Source organism: Nycticebus coucang, chromosome 11, assembly GCF_027406575.1.
Source record: "Nycticebus coucang isolate mNycCou1 chromosome 11, mNycCou1.pri, whole genome shotgun sequence".
In the NCBI taxonomy this organism is placed as follows: Eukaryota; Metazoa; Chordata; class Mammalia; order Primates; family Lorisidae; genus Nycticebus; species Nycticebus coucang.
Window position 1 is genome coordinate 93,792,320 of NC_069790.1, and position 21,290 is coordinate 93,813,609.

A 21,290-nucleotide genomic window follows, 5' to 3' on the forward strand; every position below is an offset into this window, starting at 1 on the left:
AACTATAAAAATAATTCATAAATTACAAAGCATATTAATGTTATCTTTCAAAATTCTAGGAAGAGACTAATCTGAGGGAATACCACTAATCATGTCAATTGCTACCTTGCATTACTAGCATTACTAACACTAATTATTAGTTAATATTAATTATTAACTAATACACAATATATTATGTACCACACATTTCCTTTGGTACGGAAACATGATGTTATAGTATTAATTCTTTTTGCACATGTGTATGCCTACTAGGTATAAAACGCAGTTTAATCTTTTACTCTTTTGATCAAAAACAAAATATTATAAAACAAAAAAGCCAGAAACAAAAACACAAGAGCCAGATAATTGGGATGTTCAAAATACTGCAAACTTCTTTTACTGCATTTAATCTATACAAATCTCATAAATACAGAAGTGGCTGTAACCAAATGGATTTTTATTGCCTGCAAGCTGTTTGGAGTAGGAGAATATTTTAAGTTGACAGAAGCAAACTTGCTACCCTACCCCTTGGGATTTTTCACACTTGAAAGAAGACATGTTCAGAATGGAACAAGACACAATGCCACTGGATAATCTAGTCTATATTTGAGGCTGGCAGGAATATGCCTGCAGTTCAATTCAGAGTACTAAGAACCAAGGTTAAAGTTTTCATACACATCACAACAAAGGCAAAGTAAGTACAAAACAAACCTCACACATCAATTATGAACTGTAAGGTACACATCAGTTTAACAAGGGTACGATAAAGTTGGCGTGGTGATTAGAAGTGGCTTCTCACCATGTTGTATGATCAGACATACGTATCTCACTTCACACACACGACATTATTCTGATGTGACGACAGAAAGAAAGGTCATCTCTTAAAAAATGTTTATGCTCCAATCACAAAAAGAGCCAAAGCTCATTTTTAGGTCAATCTACACAAAAGAGAATGATTTTCTGCAAAAAAATACTTGGCATTGTGCTCTTTAACTCTACTTCCGGTTTACTTTTTAATGAAATGCAAGCTTTTTTATTTGGTCAAGACAATAAGTGCAATTACATGGACAAGGTAAAAAAAAAAACTACAGTATCAAGGTCCTCCATCCTTTTCCAGAGCTGTGTGTTATCAGCCTTCTTCTTCTTCATCACTGTCTTTCATAGTGATGCCCTGAAGTCCTCCTCCTTCTGAAACAGAGGCTGTGGCTTCTTCTACTGTTAAACGTCTGTGCAGAGTATCATACGTCTTACTGTTCAGCGTTCCTTCTAACACACCCTGCAATCGGAAGTCTCTGTAGGTTTTCTGAAGAAAGAAGACAGAATTTGTTTAGATAGATTACATGTACATAGATATGAGTGTCTTTGTATATAGGTAAATGTACTCAGTTAACATTTCAAAAATTATCTTGGCCAATCACTAATGGGTTCATATGGTCAACATGTCAATCATCTTGTTGGTGTATTTCTGGGGAAAAAAATGGAAGGAGAGGTTTTGGATAGTGTTACTCAAACTGCAGTCACTGTGAATAGATTACAATGTTGTGACTAGTAGATGATGAATTAGCTTTCCTACTAAATGCACAGAATTTACTGTTTGAATAAATTGTGGCAAAAAATAAAATGATACGTCCTTTTGCAAGTTTTTAATAATGAGTTCATTTTTTTAATGTCCTTTAATACTAAAAAATACATTTTATGTTATAAAATGCATTACTTTGAGGGGGGCAGATATGTAAAGGAAGAGGATTAATCCTATTATCAGTAAAAGAAATTCACATTTTCAACATTTGTAGGTTATATAATAGTTTATAATTACCACTGAATAAAAATTTATATATACCTAAATGTCTGTATGAATTTTGCTCTTTCCTATTGAAATCCCCTTGTCATATGAAGTGCCAAATTCTGGCATAAGGCTTCCATAGATGGAAAAATAAAATATTCACCTTTTTGTGGATATATTATAATTCAGTATATTATACATATCAAAAAATAGAACGAACACACTTATTGTTTCTACAACAATTCTTAAAACAAAACCCAAGAGTCTTCTGTGACTCTTAAAATATTAATTTATAAAACTTCACTTATATTTACTTTTTAAAACACAATTTTCTTTATATATGATCTTCCGTGGCTAAACAAGACTGGTATTTTTATTATTATTGGTTTTTAAAGTTGGAGAAAAGGTCCATAGTTCATTAAATGGAGGAAACAAAGAAGATATCCCATTCTGTGGAGGCACTACTAAGGTTATTTTAATGCTCTATATTTTTCAGCATTACTCTTCTATGTTAGATTTAGAATCTTTTTTTTTTTTGTAGAGACAGAGTCTCACTGTACCGCCCTCGGGTAGAGTACCGTGGCGTCACACGGCTTACAGCAACCTCTAACTCTAGGGCTTACGCGATTCTCTTGCCTCAGCCTCCTGAGCAGCTGGGACTACAGGCGTAGATTTAGAATCTTAAGCAGTCAGACTTCAATGTATTGGCCCAAAGTATGGATACATTTTAATATGCCATTATTCCACTCTAAGTGATGGCTAGTAGCCACTTTTTTTTGTTGTTGTTTGCACTTAATAGATGAAAAAAGTCAAATAAGAAAAAAATGCTGTACTTCATGGTCCAACATCATAACTCCAATAGCTGAAAATCAATGTTAAGAGAAGCTTGATTTCACTGAACACAGAAATGTTCATAATACTTATGACACTCAGAAAATAATATAACATTCAGACATGTGAGTTGAAGTTACTTATTCACATGAGGTCAGAAATGCTGATGGAGGACATCCTAATCCTTTCCATCTATACACTTTGCCTTCACTAACTTCCTCCCGGGAAGTAGTAGAGCCATTACAAGGCAGTGAGACCACTGGTATTTTCCCATTTTATCTTCCTGTGTTCTTCTACCTAATTTAGCTTCAGGATCTCATGCCAAGTTTCAGAAATTATATGTCAATAGTAAGAATGGAGAATAATATATATGTATATATATTTCCATTTTGATAGTCTCTTGATATAAAAGTAAAGTTCATATTTGTAAAGTCTATCACAGGTCCAAAAAATAAACTGAACTCTGAAGAATTCTGCATAGTATCTGAGGTCAATTCTCAATAGGGAAGTGAAATTCAGATTCAAAAAGAAATTTTTTTCTTAAGCGATCAAACCTGTTTTCACTTAAATTTCAAGACACATACAATTCACCAACCTTGTATTCTCTTATTCTTTCTCTAAGTTGTAAGTTATTAGATAATTTGCATCAGAGCCAGGAATTAACTTTGAAAATCAAGTTTTACCTAGATAATTTGGTAAGTAATACACAGGGCACTATTACCTTGGAGATTTGAGTCTGTTCCTATAACTGTCTTAAAATTAGATTAAAAATGTTAAACACAAAATGTTCATCTATAGATCACGTACCTAATAGAAAGTATTATCCTCCCCGTAAAAAGCCTGTGAGTCTGACTTTCTCATTTTAGTGGACTGACTCCTTTGATTTAGCTTAATTACCAATATATTGGCCAGGACAGATTTGAATTGTAGTTTTGTAGTCCAGAAACCTTTCTTATACCATTTGCAAGCAATAAATAGTTAGGTGAGTTTCTGGGCAGATATCCTTGCAATCTCAATCTCTCTCTCTCGTAAAATGTTATTGACACTTGGACATTCTCTGTAGCTTCCATGAACATTTGGTTGGCTCTTATTTGAGATAAATGCCTGCTATAGGGTGCCGTTCCCTTTTCTTCTTTTTGCCCAGTAAAAGAAACAGCTGATTTACATTAACTGCTTTTAAATGTCATATCATATGACCACTGGGAGGAACACACATCCAACAACCATTTTGATTATTTGAAGAGTCTACTTTTCCTCTCCCCATATAAATAATTCTGATGTTACAACTTCAAAAATAATGTCGTAGTCCTTAAATGTTTCTGGAAAGCTTACTGGGATTTGTTTCTTCTGAGTAAGCAATATGAACAAATCAATTCTGTAGGTATCTTTGTAGGGCAATGTTGGCTCTTATACATACCACGCCTAAATTTTGATGATGTCTGGGTCTCCATGAGCATAGAAGAATGACAATGTCTGTAGGCAGGAGGCACTGGACTGCTAGAGTCGAGTAACGTGGCTTCTGGGTAGAATGCACAACTCGGCTATAATGTGCAGTCCACGTCTAAGTGGAGGGAAAGCCTGCATGTGGGCTTTGACAATTCTGTATGTGTGTTATTTAATTTAATGTTATTTAAATTCACTGGAAAATGGTCATCATGAACAAAACCATACAAGTTCTGAAGAATAGTGCATCTATGTCTGAAATTAACGAAAAGTCTGTTTATAGTCAAAGTAAAAAACAATTAGAACATTTAAACATTAATTTACCTTGATTTTCATTGTAAAAATAATCATTTTTAATCATTAAATAGAATTCTCTAACTTGATTAAATCTATCAGTTCAAGAAAGCATTGGTTGAGCCTGGGGACTTGCTTGTAAGAAGCAAAACATGTAAACCCTAACATATTCATGAATTTAATTTAATATTTATCAGTTTTGACTATTGAAGGCCATAATGAAGACTATAACAAAATCACATACACTGATTGGCTCAGAGTACAATGGAAATGTCATCATATAACTCATGAACTTATGAACTGTTCTTTTATGCTAAACTATTCACTGGTGAAAATACCTAAGATCTACTTTCTTAGCAAATTTCAAGTACACAATATGTTATTAGCTATAATCACATTGTTTATCTTGAAGATATACAATTTTTATTTGTCAATTATACCTCCATATATTGAAACTATTTCACTAGTGCTTGATATTTAACTGTAAAGATGTGTGAATATTAAAATGAAGCAAATGAAAGGGTAATAAAATTTGGAGGTTTTTATTCTATAAACGAAGTAAAGAACAATCTATCACCTAATATGAGTTGGCTTAATATGTAACTTACGACGTTCTGAGCACAGTGGGCATTAACTTGAAAACATGGCTTATCACACGGATAACTGACTAATTATCATGTAGACAGCGACCTTAACATGTACTTAGAAGGTAAATTTACATTATTCTGATTCCCTTCTATGAAAAACAAACTTCATTTGAAGGCTCTTCCAGTCACATTTACAGAAACAAAGGAAAAACAATGGAGAATGAGGTAAACCAAATATGAACCCATCATATTGTTCTTTCAGTTTCTTTGTGAAATAAATGACACCAAGTAAAAAGTATTCTGGATCAAAGGTATTTTTTACATTGACATATAATGTATAGCTAGCTACACAGTATTAAAAATTTGTGGGTGGCTATAATTTTACTTGCCATTTGTGATTAATCATAATTGCCATTGTTGTGAAATTATAGGTCCGGTTCTACGTTCCAGTAGATTTGCTAATTTCCGATTCTGGAACAGAATTTTTTTATTTGTAAGGCTTTCTAATAAGATAACAAGTGTGCGTGTGGTACCAAAGAGTTTCTATTCTAATTAAACTGCAGGAACCCAGAAAAAAATAAAAAAACAAAAATCTTAAGGCAGATAGAAATTTCTTTTAGTGGCATAATAACACTGTAGTTTTTTGCAAACTTTCGCATGTGTTAGAATCATCTGAAGCAGCGGGTTCTCAGCGGTTCTGGGTGGGTCGCGACCCCTTTGTTACAATGAAAATACCTCCTGCATATCAGATATTTACATTACGATTCATAACAGTAGCAAAATTACAGTTATGAAGTAGCAATGAAAATAATTTTATGGTTGGGGGTCACCACAACTGAAGAACTGTATTAAAGGGTCGCGGCACTAGGAGGCATTAGGAAGGTTGAGAACCACTGATCTAAAGGGACTGTTAATATATAGATTTCTAGGCCCCACCCCCTGAGTTTCTGAATCTTTGGGTCTGGAGTGGGGCCCAAGATGGTGCGGGCCTAACAAGTTCCCAAATGATGATGAAAATGCTAGGTCAGAATGACACTACGAGAACCACTCCGTATGTATGTGTGTGTCTGAATATTCATGCATATACATAACTACACAGATATACATTATTTGTATAGGCACACACACATATGTACCATTAATTAACTAAAATGGAAGCAAAGGTCTTCTGTTTAAAAGAGCAATTGATTCTCCATGGCTTAGAGGTATGTTTTCAACCATACGTTTAACAGAATTTCTGTCTCAATTAAAAAAAAAAAAAGTTAAGTTTTATGCTTCCAGTAGAATTTACAAAGTCTGAAAAATTATGTTGAATAAATATATTATTTTAAAACCCTTACTCACTAAATATAACACATAGGTTATTACCTTTTCTTTTGAAGAGAAGAATTCAAAATGGCCTTGCTGAACTTATGACATCTATGTTAGTAGTTTTGGACAGTCTCCAACACTCCAACTGACTGTCTTTTACATATAAGAAGGAATATACTTTCCAAAGAATTTAGTCAGTGACAATCTATTGCTTTTGTACCAGGATATAATAAAATTACAGAGACTCTCCTTACTCTCTTGGCAAATATAGTTCAAAAGGCCTCATAATGATATATAATCCTACTAAAGTAAATGCATTGTGAGAAAACATTTATATACATAAAACAATTAATGCAGAATTATTTTGGACCTACTACAATTCAGGTAAATATGCTAGGGGCTTTACATACATGATCTTAAAATGTGATTACTTGCCAGCAAATATTTTTAATTTATTAGTACAAAAAGGTACATTTGTGTTTATTTACCAGTCTAACTGAAAATGGAAGTAAACAGCAACATATCACTGCTAATAAGTGATGCTTTTTAAGTTCTTAGATTCACTCAGTTACATCAAATAGGATTTTCTTCTATGTCAATATCTTCCCATTATTCTTTATAGCGTGGCAAGTAATTCACATCTAAACACATTTTGTTTACCTTCACAATCTTGATGAGCGTCTTCAGTTGGTAAATATGAAGCTGGATGTCTAATCTATCAGCCAACCACAGGCAAATGACTTTCATGGAACTGCTGTACCATTGCTGGAAGGAAGGGTTGGGGCAGAGGGGAGGAGGACAAAGAAGAGAACAACCTCTGCAGTATTCATTTAACAGATTCAGTAATGAGGGGGTAATGAAACACTCTGAAATGACCACAGATCAGCACTTGAAGTCAATAATGCTATAATTTCCTGTTAACAGAATTGTATGTTTTGCTAGAAAATCTGCTAAGTTGACCTGGGCTGTTCTTTCCATGAATTAGCATTACAGTCTTTCAGCTGTAACATATTCATGGAAACAGTGTTTTTGCACTTTGCAGCCTAGTGGCCTGCTTTGTAATTTGTAGGGAACAATGGGTACTAAATATATGTTATAGGACTACATGGATTGCCAAGCAGCAGGAAAAAGAGGTAAATTAGTCTCAAAAGAAAATTTTCTGTTAGCCTGAATGTCAAGTAAAAATCAAAAAGATGATGTATTATGCCATAAATTATGTGATCAATATTTAAAAATAACATTTTAAAGGAGTAATGGCAAAAAATAACCACAACTTGCTGAACAGTCATCCTCAATCACACTTTACCTACTATTGATTGTTAAGTATTTGCCAAGACATTTTAAAGCCATGTAAACTAAAGATTTATTGAGATCTTAGGAAGGAACATATCAAGATGGAATTCTTGGGTCTTATAAGAATCACAAAATAGGTGTCACTTGATCAAATTATGAAAGGATCATTTCATTTTGCAAGAGTTTTGAGAGGGTTTATAATTTTTCTCTGTGTTTTACCACTCTTTTGAGGGAAAAACAGAAATCCTTCTCTAATGCAATTTCCTATATAATGTCTGTGATTATAATAAAAGAAGAAATTTTGTTCCTATTTTCAAAAAAAGGAAATATGCCATCAGAGGTGACATTTTAAGGGATTCAGTGATAATGTGCTAGAGGTAGGTTTAGGTTATACTGTAAGAATAACTCACTCAAAAAAACTGTGAGAAATAGCAACATCCATTCCACTCTTAGGAAATTATAATTAGAGTTTTTGAAAGAAGGGATTTTGTGCCTTGCTTATATCCATAAACCCAGTGACAGTTCAGATCACATATGTCTGCGTACACATTCTTAGGTATTCATACACAGAAAAAAAAAATCTAAAAACAAAATTTTCTCCACATAATAAAATAGTACATTCAACTTTGAAGTGTAATCTTAAGGATTCGTTTAAACATTGTTCTAATATGATGTTTATAATAAGAAATGGTATTTTAAATAAAAATTAAAAATGAGTTTCACATTTCATCACACTTATTTTTATTAATTTGTTAGTAAACTTCACATATATGCATACAATGATATAAGCTAATTAAAAGTGAATAACTGATTCTTAATAAATACTATCGATTAAAAAGATGAATGAAAATGCCAAAATTTTAAAATGTGGGACTGTTATTTTTTTAAAAATATACTATTCATGCACCTAATTTTATACCTTCCTACCTAATGATTACTTTCTTATTTTTTAAGACATACACAAATATCAGTAATATATTTTATAAAATAAGACACCTACACAACTAAATTCTTAAATAAACTGTTAGTAAATTTAGCCTCAAAATCTTTCATAGAGACTTTAATTTCTGACATTTAAATTCTATCCTTCCTTACTTCAAATAATTTGAAGTGTCAGCTTCTTGAGTTCTATTTTAATACCAGTAAATACTCACAAGCACTTGAGATGGAATGTGAGTATACTGAATTAGGACCCTCACTGTCCCCACCACCACTCTCAAGATAATTTGAAAGCTAACCTGTCAGAATGTAGGCAACTCTTAAAATTATAGCCCTTCTGCAAAGCATAGTAAATTTTTCTTTTCTGTTGCAGCAGAGAATATATTGTACAATGGCTAGCATAACAAACTCGTTATCTGTCTGACAGACTATGCAGTTACTATGTTCATGGTAAGTTGTATAAATCTGAGAAAAATGAAAATTTTTTCTTAAAATTACTCCATATGCATCTTTATGTTCTTAAAAATCCTTAAGTGAGTTTAAACGAATTTGGCTTTATTTTCCTGCTATCCATAAATGGTAGTTATGATTAAGGACATATAATATGGCACAGAAATCATTAATATAACTTTTAATATAATGCCAAAATTGTAATTTTAGAGGAAAAGAATTTGGGAATAAAATGGCCTCAAGTGAACTATGAAAAGCAGAGAAAAAGAGAACTCTTATTAGGTAAAATGTTTCAGCCACTTTAAGATCATCTTACTATGAAGGCAAGTAAATTGTTTTATTAAAAATGTCACTAAGAAAAATTATCTTACCAGGTCAGAATGCATATTTTGGGTTCACAAATCAGAGCACTTTGAGGAAGGCTTTCAGCTAAATTAGGCAGATGATGAAGGGAAAGTGGTTCTGCCACCAAGAACAGGCTAACAACAAACTCTCACTACCACTGTTTCTTTTCTGTATAAGTTGAAACTTGAACACACATACCCCTCGACCCAACAAACCAAGCCACCAAACAGAAACATCTAGCACCTTCTTATTTCTGGTGCTAGAATATGTCCTTTTAAGACTATGGTAAGTCCCAGTTTTTCATGTTAAAAAAAAGTCAAAGATTGGTTAGCTTCATTCCCTGCCTCCCTCTACCTACCAAACCAAGCCAACCCCCTCCCCCCACCAAAGAAAAAACAACAAAAAAACACAATTTGAAATTTGTAAATGTACACAGTAAAGTCGGTATGCTAGAAACTATCTTCTCATTTTGGAAAACTGAATTTTATAAAACAACTTGGTTGACTATCCACTTTCCCTTCAGGGATGACAGGAAGGGCCCTGCAGCTCACACTGGAGTTACGGGTACGGCATGGCTGCTTTATTCTCTGCTTTGGTCTGCACAGGAATAAAGCAGTAAGTGTATATTTTACAATGTTTTTTCTACATCTATCCATGACAGCAGCCTACCACTTCAGTGAAAAATATGTTTTTTTTTTCCTTCTTCTTTTTGTGGTTCATTCAACTCCTGTAAGGGCATGCGTTACTCACTTCATTTTCTTGAGATATCTCTTTTAAAGCAAAAATAGAAGAAAAAGAAAGGCTAGGGTTGACTCTGTGAGACCCCTGTATTTATTCACACTTATTGTGCATGACTGTAGACTGGTAAATCATATTAGCAGCCCGTCTCCCCATCAAGCTGCTACTTGCTTTCCAGCCCTGGGAAGGCTCAACAAATCAACAGGAGCACGGAAAACAGAACATCAGTCTAATCTAGTGTTTAAGGTGAAGTTTTCAAACCCAATCTAAGAAGATCTTTAGAGCAAGCAACAAGCTGAAGGGCTCAGAAGGTGGTATTGACAATGAAAGAGTGTTGAAATATTGAGAAGTGCAGCACTTGTGCATTTTTAATAACAAGAGGGTCAACAAGGACATAGCTCCCTCAGTGCCAGGAGTTGCCACTGACTATGGAAATTGCCACACCAGGGCTATAAATGCTTGCAGTTCATCAGCTTTCTTAAACAGTTCATCAGCTTTCTTAAACACCCTGAACCCCCTCAGTGGACCTTTAGTCTTGAATTAACAAACCAAAGCAATGAAAGAGGGTGCAGTCTGAATGGCTGGCATTGATCCCCAACTGTGTCAGCACTGCTACAGGCCCTGAAAAACTCTCTCCATTGTCAATAGAAATTGACAAACCTTCTCTCCTAAATAGTGCAGCTGAGCCGGGCGGGATCCACGCAGCTGTAAAGGGCTCTGCTCTTGGGGCCAGGGAGCACTAACAATAGAACAAGCATGAGCTCTTTGTCAGTCCCAGACTCGGCAATTTTCTAACAAGGATTAAAGTTGTTTCTCTGCAGAGCTGGTGAAAAGAGATTTAGCAACATACCGTGCTTTCTTCATGCAAGTTAAAGAGAAGTAGTTAAGGAATTTCATTATTCTGTTGAAGAGTGCAAATACAAAACAAATATATTAAATATGCACAACTCCTCTTTTTTGCCTAATTTATAACATTTTGAGGATGATTCAATTAAATATAATGCTTATCACCTGGATACAAGCACTTCACATTTATTTTGGAAGTTTTATTTTAAAAAGTCCAGCTGCTTGCCACCTGGAATGAGGTCTCAATACATACTAATGCACAATGCCCTGAGCCCCTCGAATGCTTATATTCCTAAATCTGAATCATAAGACCACATAGGGTTTATACATCGTGGCTGCTTCAAGCAAATGACTTCTGTCAGAATGCCGCTTCTGACGATGATGGCAAGGTAAAAATAGCTGCTTTGCTAGGGCAGAAATCGGTGATATGTTTTCTGCTTAAGTGTTTAGCTTTTTATTGATTATGAATCAGTGTATGTAGTTGATATATTTTTATTCTTCTCTGGCTATGCTTGTGTCCAACAGGAGAACAGAGGGGGGAGAAAGAAAGAAAAAGAACCAACACTCCTTAGTGCATTAAGACATGAAATGGCTAAATTTTCACATGATGTATGTTTTTCTTCATTCATTTCAAGAGAAGCTGTCTGTTTGACAAGAATTCAGTCACTGTGTTGAAATGCAGTAACACTTAGAAAATCCCACATAGGCTACATGTACTTTTAAATGTAAAGTTAAATTGAAGAAAAGAACAAACAATATATTTTTTAAATGCTGATGGTTTTGATAAATATAAGACATCCTTTAGGACCATTTAGTAGCTTTAGAAAGCAACAAAATATTTAGAAACCTTAATGCCCTGAAGATTCACAAGTATATGAAGAAGTAAATATAAATGCTTTAATATACATTGAGGATTCATTTTGTCAACAGCAAGCACGTCTATCAAAGTAACTAAATTCATGGCTCTCCTTCACTCAGTTCCCATTTCTAAACACTAAAATGCACATTTTATATTAACACTAGATTTGATACAATAATGCCAATGTTCCCCTCTATTCAAGGCGTCTCACTGAAACTATCATACCTTGTTCCACAAAACAGACTCCCAAAGGACAGGCATTTTGAAAGTTTTAAATGGGAAATTTTTGTTGGCTTGGAATAGGCTTCAGGGCTGTATTTAAGGAAAACTGAAACCAGCCTATTTTGGTTAAAAAGATAGGAAGGTTTCAACCCAACCTAAACCTATCAACATTCCCAGCTTGACCCACAGACAATCTTGAGGGGGAGGACAGAGACTTGAGTCTGGACGTGGCAGCTGAGGGCTGGCTGTCCACACAACAGAGGGCAGGAACGCAGAGCACGGAGGGCGGGAATGCCAGCCCCTCTCACGCTGTTTGCTTGACTGAGCCTGTTGCGTTTCTCATCTGTCATATGCTGGATAGATTATATGCATCTAACTTGGAAATAACAAGATTCTAACATGTTACAGAAATACTGTGACTTTAAATTTGACTATTTTTTTTTTTTTATTAAATCATAGCTGTGTACATTAATGCGATCCTGGGGCACCATACACTGGTTTTATAGACCGCTTGACACATTTTCATCACACTGGTTGACATGGCCTTCCTGGCATTTTCTTAGTTAAGAATAGGCATGAGGAGCTTGTGATTCTTGTAAAAATGAGTGGAAGGGAAAAGCCAAGTTGTCGTTCTGTTTTTAGATGCTGCTTCAAAACAGCTTTGTTCTTCTAGAATAAAGAAAAGTGCAAGGATAGGGTTCCGGAACTTTCTGTTGTTTTTAATTTATTTAAATTATTTGGCCTCTTAGTACTTCACTTATATCCTACATTTGTGAAGTACAGCCAGGGTGTAAAAAAGAAAAAGTATAATGGGAAATAAATGAGATTTATAAAGTATTTTTATTACTAATACTATAGTTTAGGAATTCTGATTATAAAGGTTCCTGGCATTTTCTTTATTTTCCATTGGATGTTCAAGGGAATCAGTAAAATTTCACTTAATTCTTACCACAACCTTGAGGTGGATGTTTTTATTTCCATTTTGTGTAACTCAAAAGTAAGTTCACAAAGGTAGAGTTTATATAAACTGAGTGTAGATTAGGTAGTTATTAAAATTTATACAATAAACATAATAAGTGGCAGGGTTAAAATTATATTTATGTGCCAGACTCTGGGTTCATAACTATTGTGTTATTTCTTTTACCTCTGAAAAAAAATCTGGATTTCTGTTCTGCCGATAAAATCTCTGATTGTTAGGAGCAGTTTGGTGCTTCTAGCAGAAAACTAAGAAGAAAAATTTTATCATTTCCAGTGGTCCCTCACAGTTATCATAATTCAGGATTGTGTGTGAATATAGAAGATGCCTATTAAGAAAAGTAAAGCTAGCTAGGATAGGCGTGGTGACTCATGCCTATAATCCCAGCACTCTGGGAGGCGTGGGTGGACTGCCTGAGCTCACAGGTTCGAGACCGGCCTGAGCCAGAGTGAGACCTCATCTGTAACAATAGCTGAGTGTTGTGGCGGGAGCCTGTAATCTGTAGTCTCAGCTACTTGGGAGGCAGAGGTAGGAGAATCACTTAAGTCCAAGAGTCTGATTTTGGACTCTACCAGGGGTGACAAAGTGAGATTCTGTCTCAAAAAAAAAAACGAAGAAGAAAAGTAAAGCCCATCTAATTTCCTTGTAGGTTGTAGTGATTCACATTACAAAGACCAAACACATCTGAAAGCCCAAAAATGAGGTATGTAATATAAATAAATCCTCTGAAGATAAACAGACAAATGGCTATATGCTACACATCTCCTACCTACTCTGTTAAGACTTGTTTTAAAGTGTCATATATCCTGATGCCTAAAAACACTGGAAAATATTTGTTTTACTGTAACAAAACAGTACAGTTAAAAAAAAAAGATCCGTGGTTCACATATGCTTTCTTCATCTTTTTTTTTTTTTTTCATAAAAAAAACCACACAGAGAACGGAATGGCATTTGATCGATGCCATTTTCTTCCACATTGAATCTAAAAGTCACATTCAGGGCAATTTTCATTTTTTAACTTCACCAGGAAGTTTGTAAATTAGGAGAGCATCACAAAGTCTGGAAGGAAGAAAACATGTGGAAAGTGCTAACATGGAAGGTATAGCATATAAAAGGTGCCTAATTAATGCTTGTTGCATGCTGAAAAAAATTCCAATCTGTAGAGTTCCATAGTTTCTCTTTTCTAACAAAAAGCATGAGTATAATAACTGAGACATTTCTAGATGAACTAGGTCTTATTCAGTTACGTAAAAGGACAAGCTCTTGTCAGTCCACTATAATTACATTCCAAAATGTTCTGAAAGTAATGTTACATTACCTCTTTCTCCACACTGGATGAAGGGTCTTAAAATCAACACCATTCTTTATTATATACTACCATCAAGTGGGCAAGTACCTCCATAAGATTATTTTGTTGCCCTTTTCCTGGTACTAAAAAGAGTAGTAATTATAAAGTGACAATTTCAGATACGCAGCTGTTTTCCACTCCCCTACTCAGTGAGTGATGACAGTATACTCACTGGTTGGCAAGTAATTGGAGTGAAATGACTAATCAATGGTTTTGCCTGAACTCAGTGGCCAATCCAGTTGTAGCGGTGTATGTACCAGTTTGGGGAACAGACACTGTCTAGGAATGATTCATTGGTGCAATACGACCTTTTCATCTGTCATATGGCTCATTTTGAACACTGAACATTGCATCTTAAATCCATAATGCAGGATCTAGATAAAAATACATTGGACTTGGAGAACTGTTATTAAACGGAATAACTTAATTTTGAGATAAAACTCAGGTCTGAGAATTAGCTGTTACCATGTCTTTTTGCTTCAATTTTTTAAAATAAAACATAGGAAATCACTTTTTGAGGCCAATAAGGATGGAGGAAGCAGCTATCCTGTTCCTTGGAGCCGTGGTGCACTCCCATGCCAATCCTTTTCAGCTGAATGACCTGCAGCTCTGCCACCTTGGGCTTCTCTAGACCATTTTTATGGACATGCTTGTCCCTCTGCTTAGACTTCTCTTCCTCTCCCTGGCTGGATTTATGTTAGCTTTAAGACTTAGCTTAACCTTAAACAAAAAAAAAAAAAAAAAACAACAACAAAAAAAAGATTTAGCTTAACCATTTCTCTCATCAAGCTAATACTACTTCCTGCTAGGAAGAATCAGGTGCTCACGTATTTTCTACTCCTATAACTCTGTGCAGGTATCTATACAAATGTTGCACAATACAGTATAGGTCTTCCTCAGGCAGCTGGGAGCATCCACTAGGCAATAACTGAATCTTATTTTTATTGCTATATCTATCCTTTAGCAAAGTGTCTGGCATATACCATGTATTCCCATTTTAATTAAAGGACTAAATGTTTTTAAAATTTGTAACTGCAAAATGCTATATATATATATATACACACATATATACATATATATATATATATATATATATATGTTAACAGCGGGGCAATTTTTCAATAAAAAAGGAACGAATGAGCACCCCGGGTGACTGAGGCAGGAGGATCCCTTGTGCTCAGGAGTTTGAGCCCAGCTTAGGTGAAAGTGAGACTCCATCTCTACTAAAATAGAAAAACTACCCAGAAATATCAGGTTGCTGTGAGCCAGGATGATGCCATGGCCATTTAGGCAATAGAGTGAAACTCCGTCTCAAAAAAAAAAGGAAAAGGAAAGAAAACAGAAGATGAATACCAAAGACAGATTCACTGTTGTGTTGAACCAAGAGTTTAATTAATAGAAAAATAATTTCATAGATCCTAAAGTTATAAAAAAGTACTGAAAAGCAAACAATGGCATTTGGCTAAAAAATATTTAATGCAGGGCTAAAATGGGGTTTAAAATGTGATAGCCTAATTTCATTTTCAGTGAGAAAGGACTATAAATTAATAAACTCACGTCTAGTGAGGTACGTGTGTGCGTGTTCACATGTACACACCCACATACAAAGATACGCTAATACTACAAGTTCAGACACTCATGTGTCCAGCCCTTCAGAAGTTCTCACCCATGCAGGGAGCTGCATTCCAGTACGTGTCCTGGTACCCATTCCTGGGGGTTATCTGAGGCCATGGAGCGCATTTATATATAAAATTTTGGCCAATATTGTATTTTAAATCCATAATGCAGGATCTAGATAAAAAATATATTAGACTTGTAGAACTATTTTTATTTTTTATTTTTTTTTGTAGAGACAGAGTCTCATTGTACCACCCTTGGTAGAATGCCATGGCCTCACACGGCTCACAGCAACCTCCAGCTCTTGGGCTTACGTGATTCTCTTGCCTCAGCCTCCCGAGCAGCTGGGACTACAGGCGCCCACCACAACGCCCGGCTATTTTTTGTTGCAGTTTGGCCGGGGCTGGGTTTGAACCCGCCACCCTTGGCATATGGGGCCGGCGCCCTACTCACTGAGCCACAGGCGCCGCCCCTGTAGAACTATTTTTAAATGGCACAACTTATTTTCAAGATAAACGTCAGGCCTAAGAATTAGCTGATACCAGGTTTTTTTTTTTTGCTTCAGTTTCCTTATAAAAAATGGGAAACATCCTAAAATCACTTTTTGAGGCCAATAAGGTTGGAGGAAACCGCTGTCCTCTGTCTCCAAGTCACGGTGCATGAAGGTGTGGCTTGCTGTGCTGCCTGTCCTTTCACCATTAAGCAACATGTTCCTGGTACCTCCTGTCCTCCTTGGCCTTGTGACTTGCTTTTAACGAAAGGCAGAAAAATATTGTTGATGTGGAAATATTGACTTGTATCTAAAAGACGATGAGAGCTCCTTCAGAGCTGATATAGATACAGAGCTGATAAAGAACTTAGGAAGGGGGCGGCGCCCGTGGCTCAGTCGGTAGGGCGCCAGCCCCATATACCGAGGGTGGCAGGTTCAAACCCTGCCCTGCTAAACTGCAACCAAAAAATAGCTGGGCGTTGTGGCGGGCGCCTGTAGTCCCAGCTACTTGGGAGGCTGAGGCAAGAGAATAGCTTAAGCTCAGGAGTTGGAGGTTTCTGTGAGCTGTGTGAGGCCATGGCACTCTACCGAGGGCCATAAAGTGAGACTCTGTCTCTACAAAAAAAAAAAAAAAAAAAGAACCTAGGAAGGATAGAGAGGAAGACTGTGCTTTCTCTCACAGTCAGGGCAGCTGAAGTTGAAGTGTGAGAACTCAATACACACTGTGTGTTGGCACAAAGCTTTTGGCAAGTTTCTAATCATCTCCTTGGAAACAGAGATAGAAGGACAGACATAATTAAATAAACAATTTTGCAGATAATCACTATTCTATTTTGATTTGCACAGCACAGATGACAAAGTGAAATATTTTATGTGGAAATGAATAATCTCTCAAAAAGACCCATGCAGTCATCAGAATGTAAGCTCCCTTAGGGCAGAGACTTGGTCCATCTTGTTTAATACTGCATTCCCAGCCACTAGCAGAGTGTGTGGTCTATAGAAAATGTTCAATAAATAGCACAGGTTTGATGAATAATTAATGAGAGGTTTCAAGTTTTTATTCTAATTAGAAACCGATTGAGTCATTGTGAGAGAGACACCCAACCATGTGGGACAAAGCCAATGGCCTACTGTTCTAACACCAACATTCACCACCATTTCTTACACTTAGTAAATGAATAGTGAATTGGATTTGTTTTTAAGACTTTACACATGTAAAAACATCACCTGAATGGGTATCCCACATCAACAAACATGTTTACTGCCTATTTCAAAGAGAGTCCATGACTGATAGGGAAGTCGATTAAAAAAAAATGTAGGGAATATACGGAACCAAATTTCGGGAGCTTGGAAGAGCAAAACTATGGGAGAGTAATATACCAGAATGCATGGCTAGGAATAAAGCTTTCAAGAATCTTGTTTAGCCACATTCACACACGGCATCGCATCTCTGACTCTAAATCCTAAGCATGACAGAAAACACTCTGAGAAGTTTCAAAGGACAACCACAAAGATGATTAAAGGGTTAGGAAAGGGGGCTGATGAAGTGAAGTTAAACAAATCGGGATTATATATCCTGGAGTAGACAAGTATGACAGATGCCTTAATAACAGTCTTCATATACAGGAAGGATTATTCCCTGGAGGATGCTGGCTCCCCACTTTTTGTTCTCCACTGAGAGGAAAAGGAGAAATGGGTTTAAAGATCAGCACGTAGAACCAAATATTTTGCCCAGATCAAGACAGCAAACTTTAGATGATCTCTTCTCTAGGGCTAGGCCAAGATTAAGAAATTGAGGGCTCTCTCTAGAGTTTAGGTGTTTATGAGAACCTTGGAAGATTATTTTACATTGTGTCAATGCGTTCAATACACACATCTAATGACAGCCTTTCCACAACAGCCTCTTCATCACACAGAAGCCTTTTTTCTTTTTTAGGTAGATTTATTCAACAGTGGTGACCTGGTGTGCCCACTTGTGAAGGGTGCCAATCTTGCAGAGGGGGCTTCAGGGACAGTCTGAAGAGGGGGTGGCTCACAGAGGGGGAGTACAAAAAGCCACCGCAATGGCCTTTAAGCCACACGTGGCATTTGCTTATGAAGTTAGGACTGAAGGGAGAGAGAGTAGTAGCTATCAGCTCTATGCAAACATTGACAGAGATGCTGGTCTCAGGGGAGGGCTGGGCGCTTCCAGTAATAGGGCACTAGCGGCCAGCTGAAGTGCAGGCATGCAGAGTCACTGTGGAAAAACCAGGCTCCACGTGGAAGAGGCACAATTTCCAGACTATCTTAAAGGTGAAAGAGACATGCATTGAAGTACTTTTGAAATGATCAACACGCTGCTCATAATCAATTCAACTATCTTTTATAAAATCAGCTATCTTTTATAACTTCCTAATGACTATTAAGTCTTCGTTACTAATGTGGTTGGATGAATGCAAATGCACATTTGTGCAATTGGTATTTAGAAAAATTTCTGCGTGTAAAGGAAAGTTTTGTCACCTTCCATCCATGAAAGACAATTTTATCATTGCTAAAGAGAACTTAGATGATCAACAACTATCTTTTTCCTACTCAAGGAAAAACCTCTGATCAGTTTGCATGGGGATTTTTTTTTTTTTTTTTAATTCTGAGCACAATTAAAGGTGAGTTTAGGCTCTGGTGGAAATCTAAAGAGCATCAGCAAATCTGAGCACTGCTCAGCTTTTGAATTGCTTTTCTACTTCTCAGTTCTTTTAAATGGTTTTCTATGGCAGGGACATTTTTCTTAATTAGTCACAGCTAATTAGTGTTCTGGCATAGACAAGTAATCAGAAATGTCAGAGCTGCAAGGCTACATCTCCCTAATCCTTTGATAATAATTTAGCCTCCTGGGAGGGCCCCAAGCTGCGGTAAGTAGTGACTGACAATAAGGCAGAATTAGGTGGGCAGCAGACCATTAGGATAGAAAAATAAAAAGCACTACCAAATCCTGCTGAGCACCATCAGGCAACTAACTGCACTGCCAGATGAGGTGCCTGTTTAAGCCTGTGTTGTTAATTAGCTGATTCTACCAGACCTGCCACATATGTCCAGGTGCCTCATGCAAAGATGTGTATTTCTGGGAATGTGCCAAATGACAATTGTGTACCACGATCACATTTCAAGAATCTAAGTAAGAAGTCTACTATTTCTTAAGGATTCTTTTGAATTATCAAAGAAATAAGATCAACAAGCTACAATACATTTTCTTGTTGAGTTTCTTCTAGGCAATTAGGCACGCTGATCTCAAGTTTCTCAGGTTTTAATTCACCATCAGCTTACAGTCAAATGAGGGCCTTTGGCTTCTCTGAACCGCGCCTGGACTTGCCAGAGCTATTTTGGCATCTACCATACATCAAAAGTTGATCCTTTTATAAATTCTTACACTTACAAATAATAACTTAACATTAGAATGAGGATTATTAACTTAAATGAACCAGACAGCTGTAATCTGAGAGTGGAGATTTTTTTTTTTTTTTAAGAGACAGACTTACTTTATCACCCTCAGTAGAGTGCTGTGGTGTCACAGCTCACAGCAACCTCCAACTCCTGGGCTTCGGTGATTCTCTTGCCTCAGCCTCCCAAGTAGCTGGGACTACAGGCACCTGCCACACTGCCCGGCTATTTTTTGTTGTAGTTTGGCCGGGGACAGGTTTGAACCCACCACCTTCGGTATATGGGGCCAGCGCCCCACCCACTGAGCCACAGGTACTGCCCTGAGAGTGGAGATTTTAAAGGGAAACAAACTTTGAGGGGGATGGGGAAGCCAAGGAGGAAGCCAGCTTTATACGGCATTACTGAGGCAGATACACCAACATAAGGAACAGCTCTTAGTGTCTTAAAAGAAGTCGAACAACTTCAGTGTGAGTCCAAATACCACAGGTAAAACAAAACAGGAATATGTACACTTGACAACAGAACAAAATCTAGGAAACACCTTGTTGAAGCAGCTAAACTACAGGGTCCCAACATGTTAGATGAATGAAATGCTGCTCTTCCAATATACAATGAGTCCAATACATTGTATACAGTTTGTATACAAGGAGGTAGGCTGGTGTACAACATAGCAACACTGAAAAATTCATTACCTCTACCAGCCTCAAGCTTGTCATTGAACTTATATTATCCATCCCTTTCTATTGATCGAAAAAGAAAGTAATGATTATGACATGGGAATGATACTAGTATTTAATTTTGAATGTTGATAGGAAAATCATGGTGGGGCACAGGGGGACTAATTTTCATGTTTTATATTGGACTACTTTTTGTATAGAAACAAAGCCCAAAAAGAAATACTTGGTAAAGGGGACCTGTACTAATTTATGTGGTCCATATAAAAACTGTTCTGTTATTTGAAAGTGAAAGACCAATTAAAAGAAGAAAACTGCTATTTTTAAATTGACATTAAAATGTAAGAATATTTCTAGATTATCACGAAATTATAAGAAATGCAAGAAGGGAAAGACAGTTTTCCATCTCAATAAATTCTAGCCTGCAATTCTAGTAAAGAGGCTGATTACACATACGAAGAAACTCACCCAAAGAATACGATTGAACAAGTGCATGATAAGCTCTAAATACATACAACAAAGTGTGTTATAGTTACTCTTATGTAACCATGTTTTGTTGATTTCAACTATTCTTAGGAAAACAACATGGTAATAAACTGAATCTCTGAGTACATTAAGGATAGTAGCATTGATCTTAATAAGAATAGATAAACTCTGGCACCACAAAATTTGGCCATTGACATGAAACACTAACTCAAAAATTTTGAACACTCCCCTCTTTTTTAATTGGGAGTCCAGAGATAAGTAAGAACATGTAAGTGAAAAAATAGTTTCATTTTGAGAAGTGTATGCACTTAAAATACATGTGTATTTTTCTTTTTCCATTAGCATAAATGGGCTACTGAACCCAT

The 21,290-nt window shown here is 36.2% G+C and overlaps 1 protein-coding gene across 8 annotated transcripts in view; it reads right to left on the minus strand.

The window, feature by feature from the left end:
* Positions 1-952: 952 nt before the first annotated feature.
* CADPS2 (calcium dependent secretion activator 2) overlaps positions 953-21,290 on the minus strand; it is a 504,393-nt gene continuing 484,055 nt past the window's right edge. For 5 of the 8 annotated variants that reach the window (XM_053609275.1, XM_053609274.1, XM_053609273.1 and 2 more), the window contains 2 exons: positions 6,889-6,993; positions 953-1,282 (listed from right to left, as the gene is read on the minus strand). In XM_053609275.1, the coding sequence (XP_053465250.1) occupies positions 1,109-1,282; positions 6,889-6,993 (279 nt within the window). In that variant the 3' untranslated portion in view covers positions 953-1,108. Of the gene's footprint in view, positions 1,283-4,010; positions 4,194-6,888; positions 6,994-21,290 lie in introns of those variants that run through there. The other 3 variants (XM_053609271.1, XM_053609270.1, XM_053609277.1) reach the window with 2 other exon arrangements.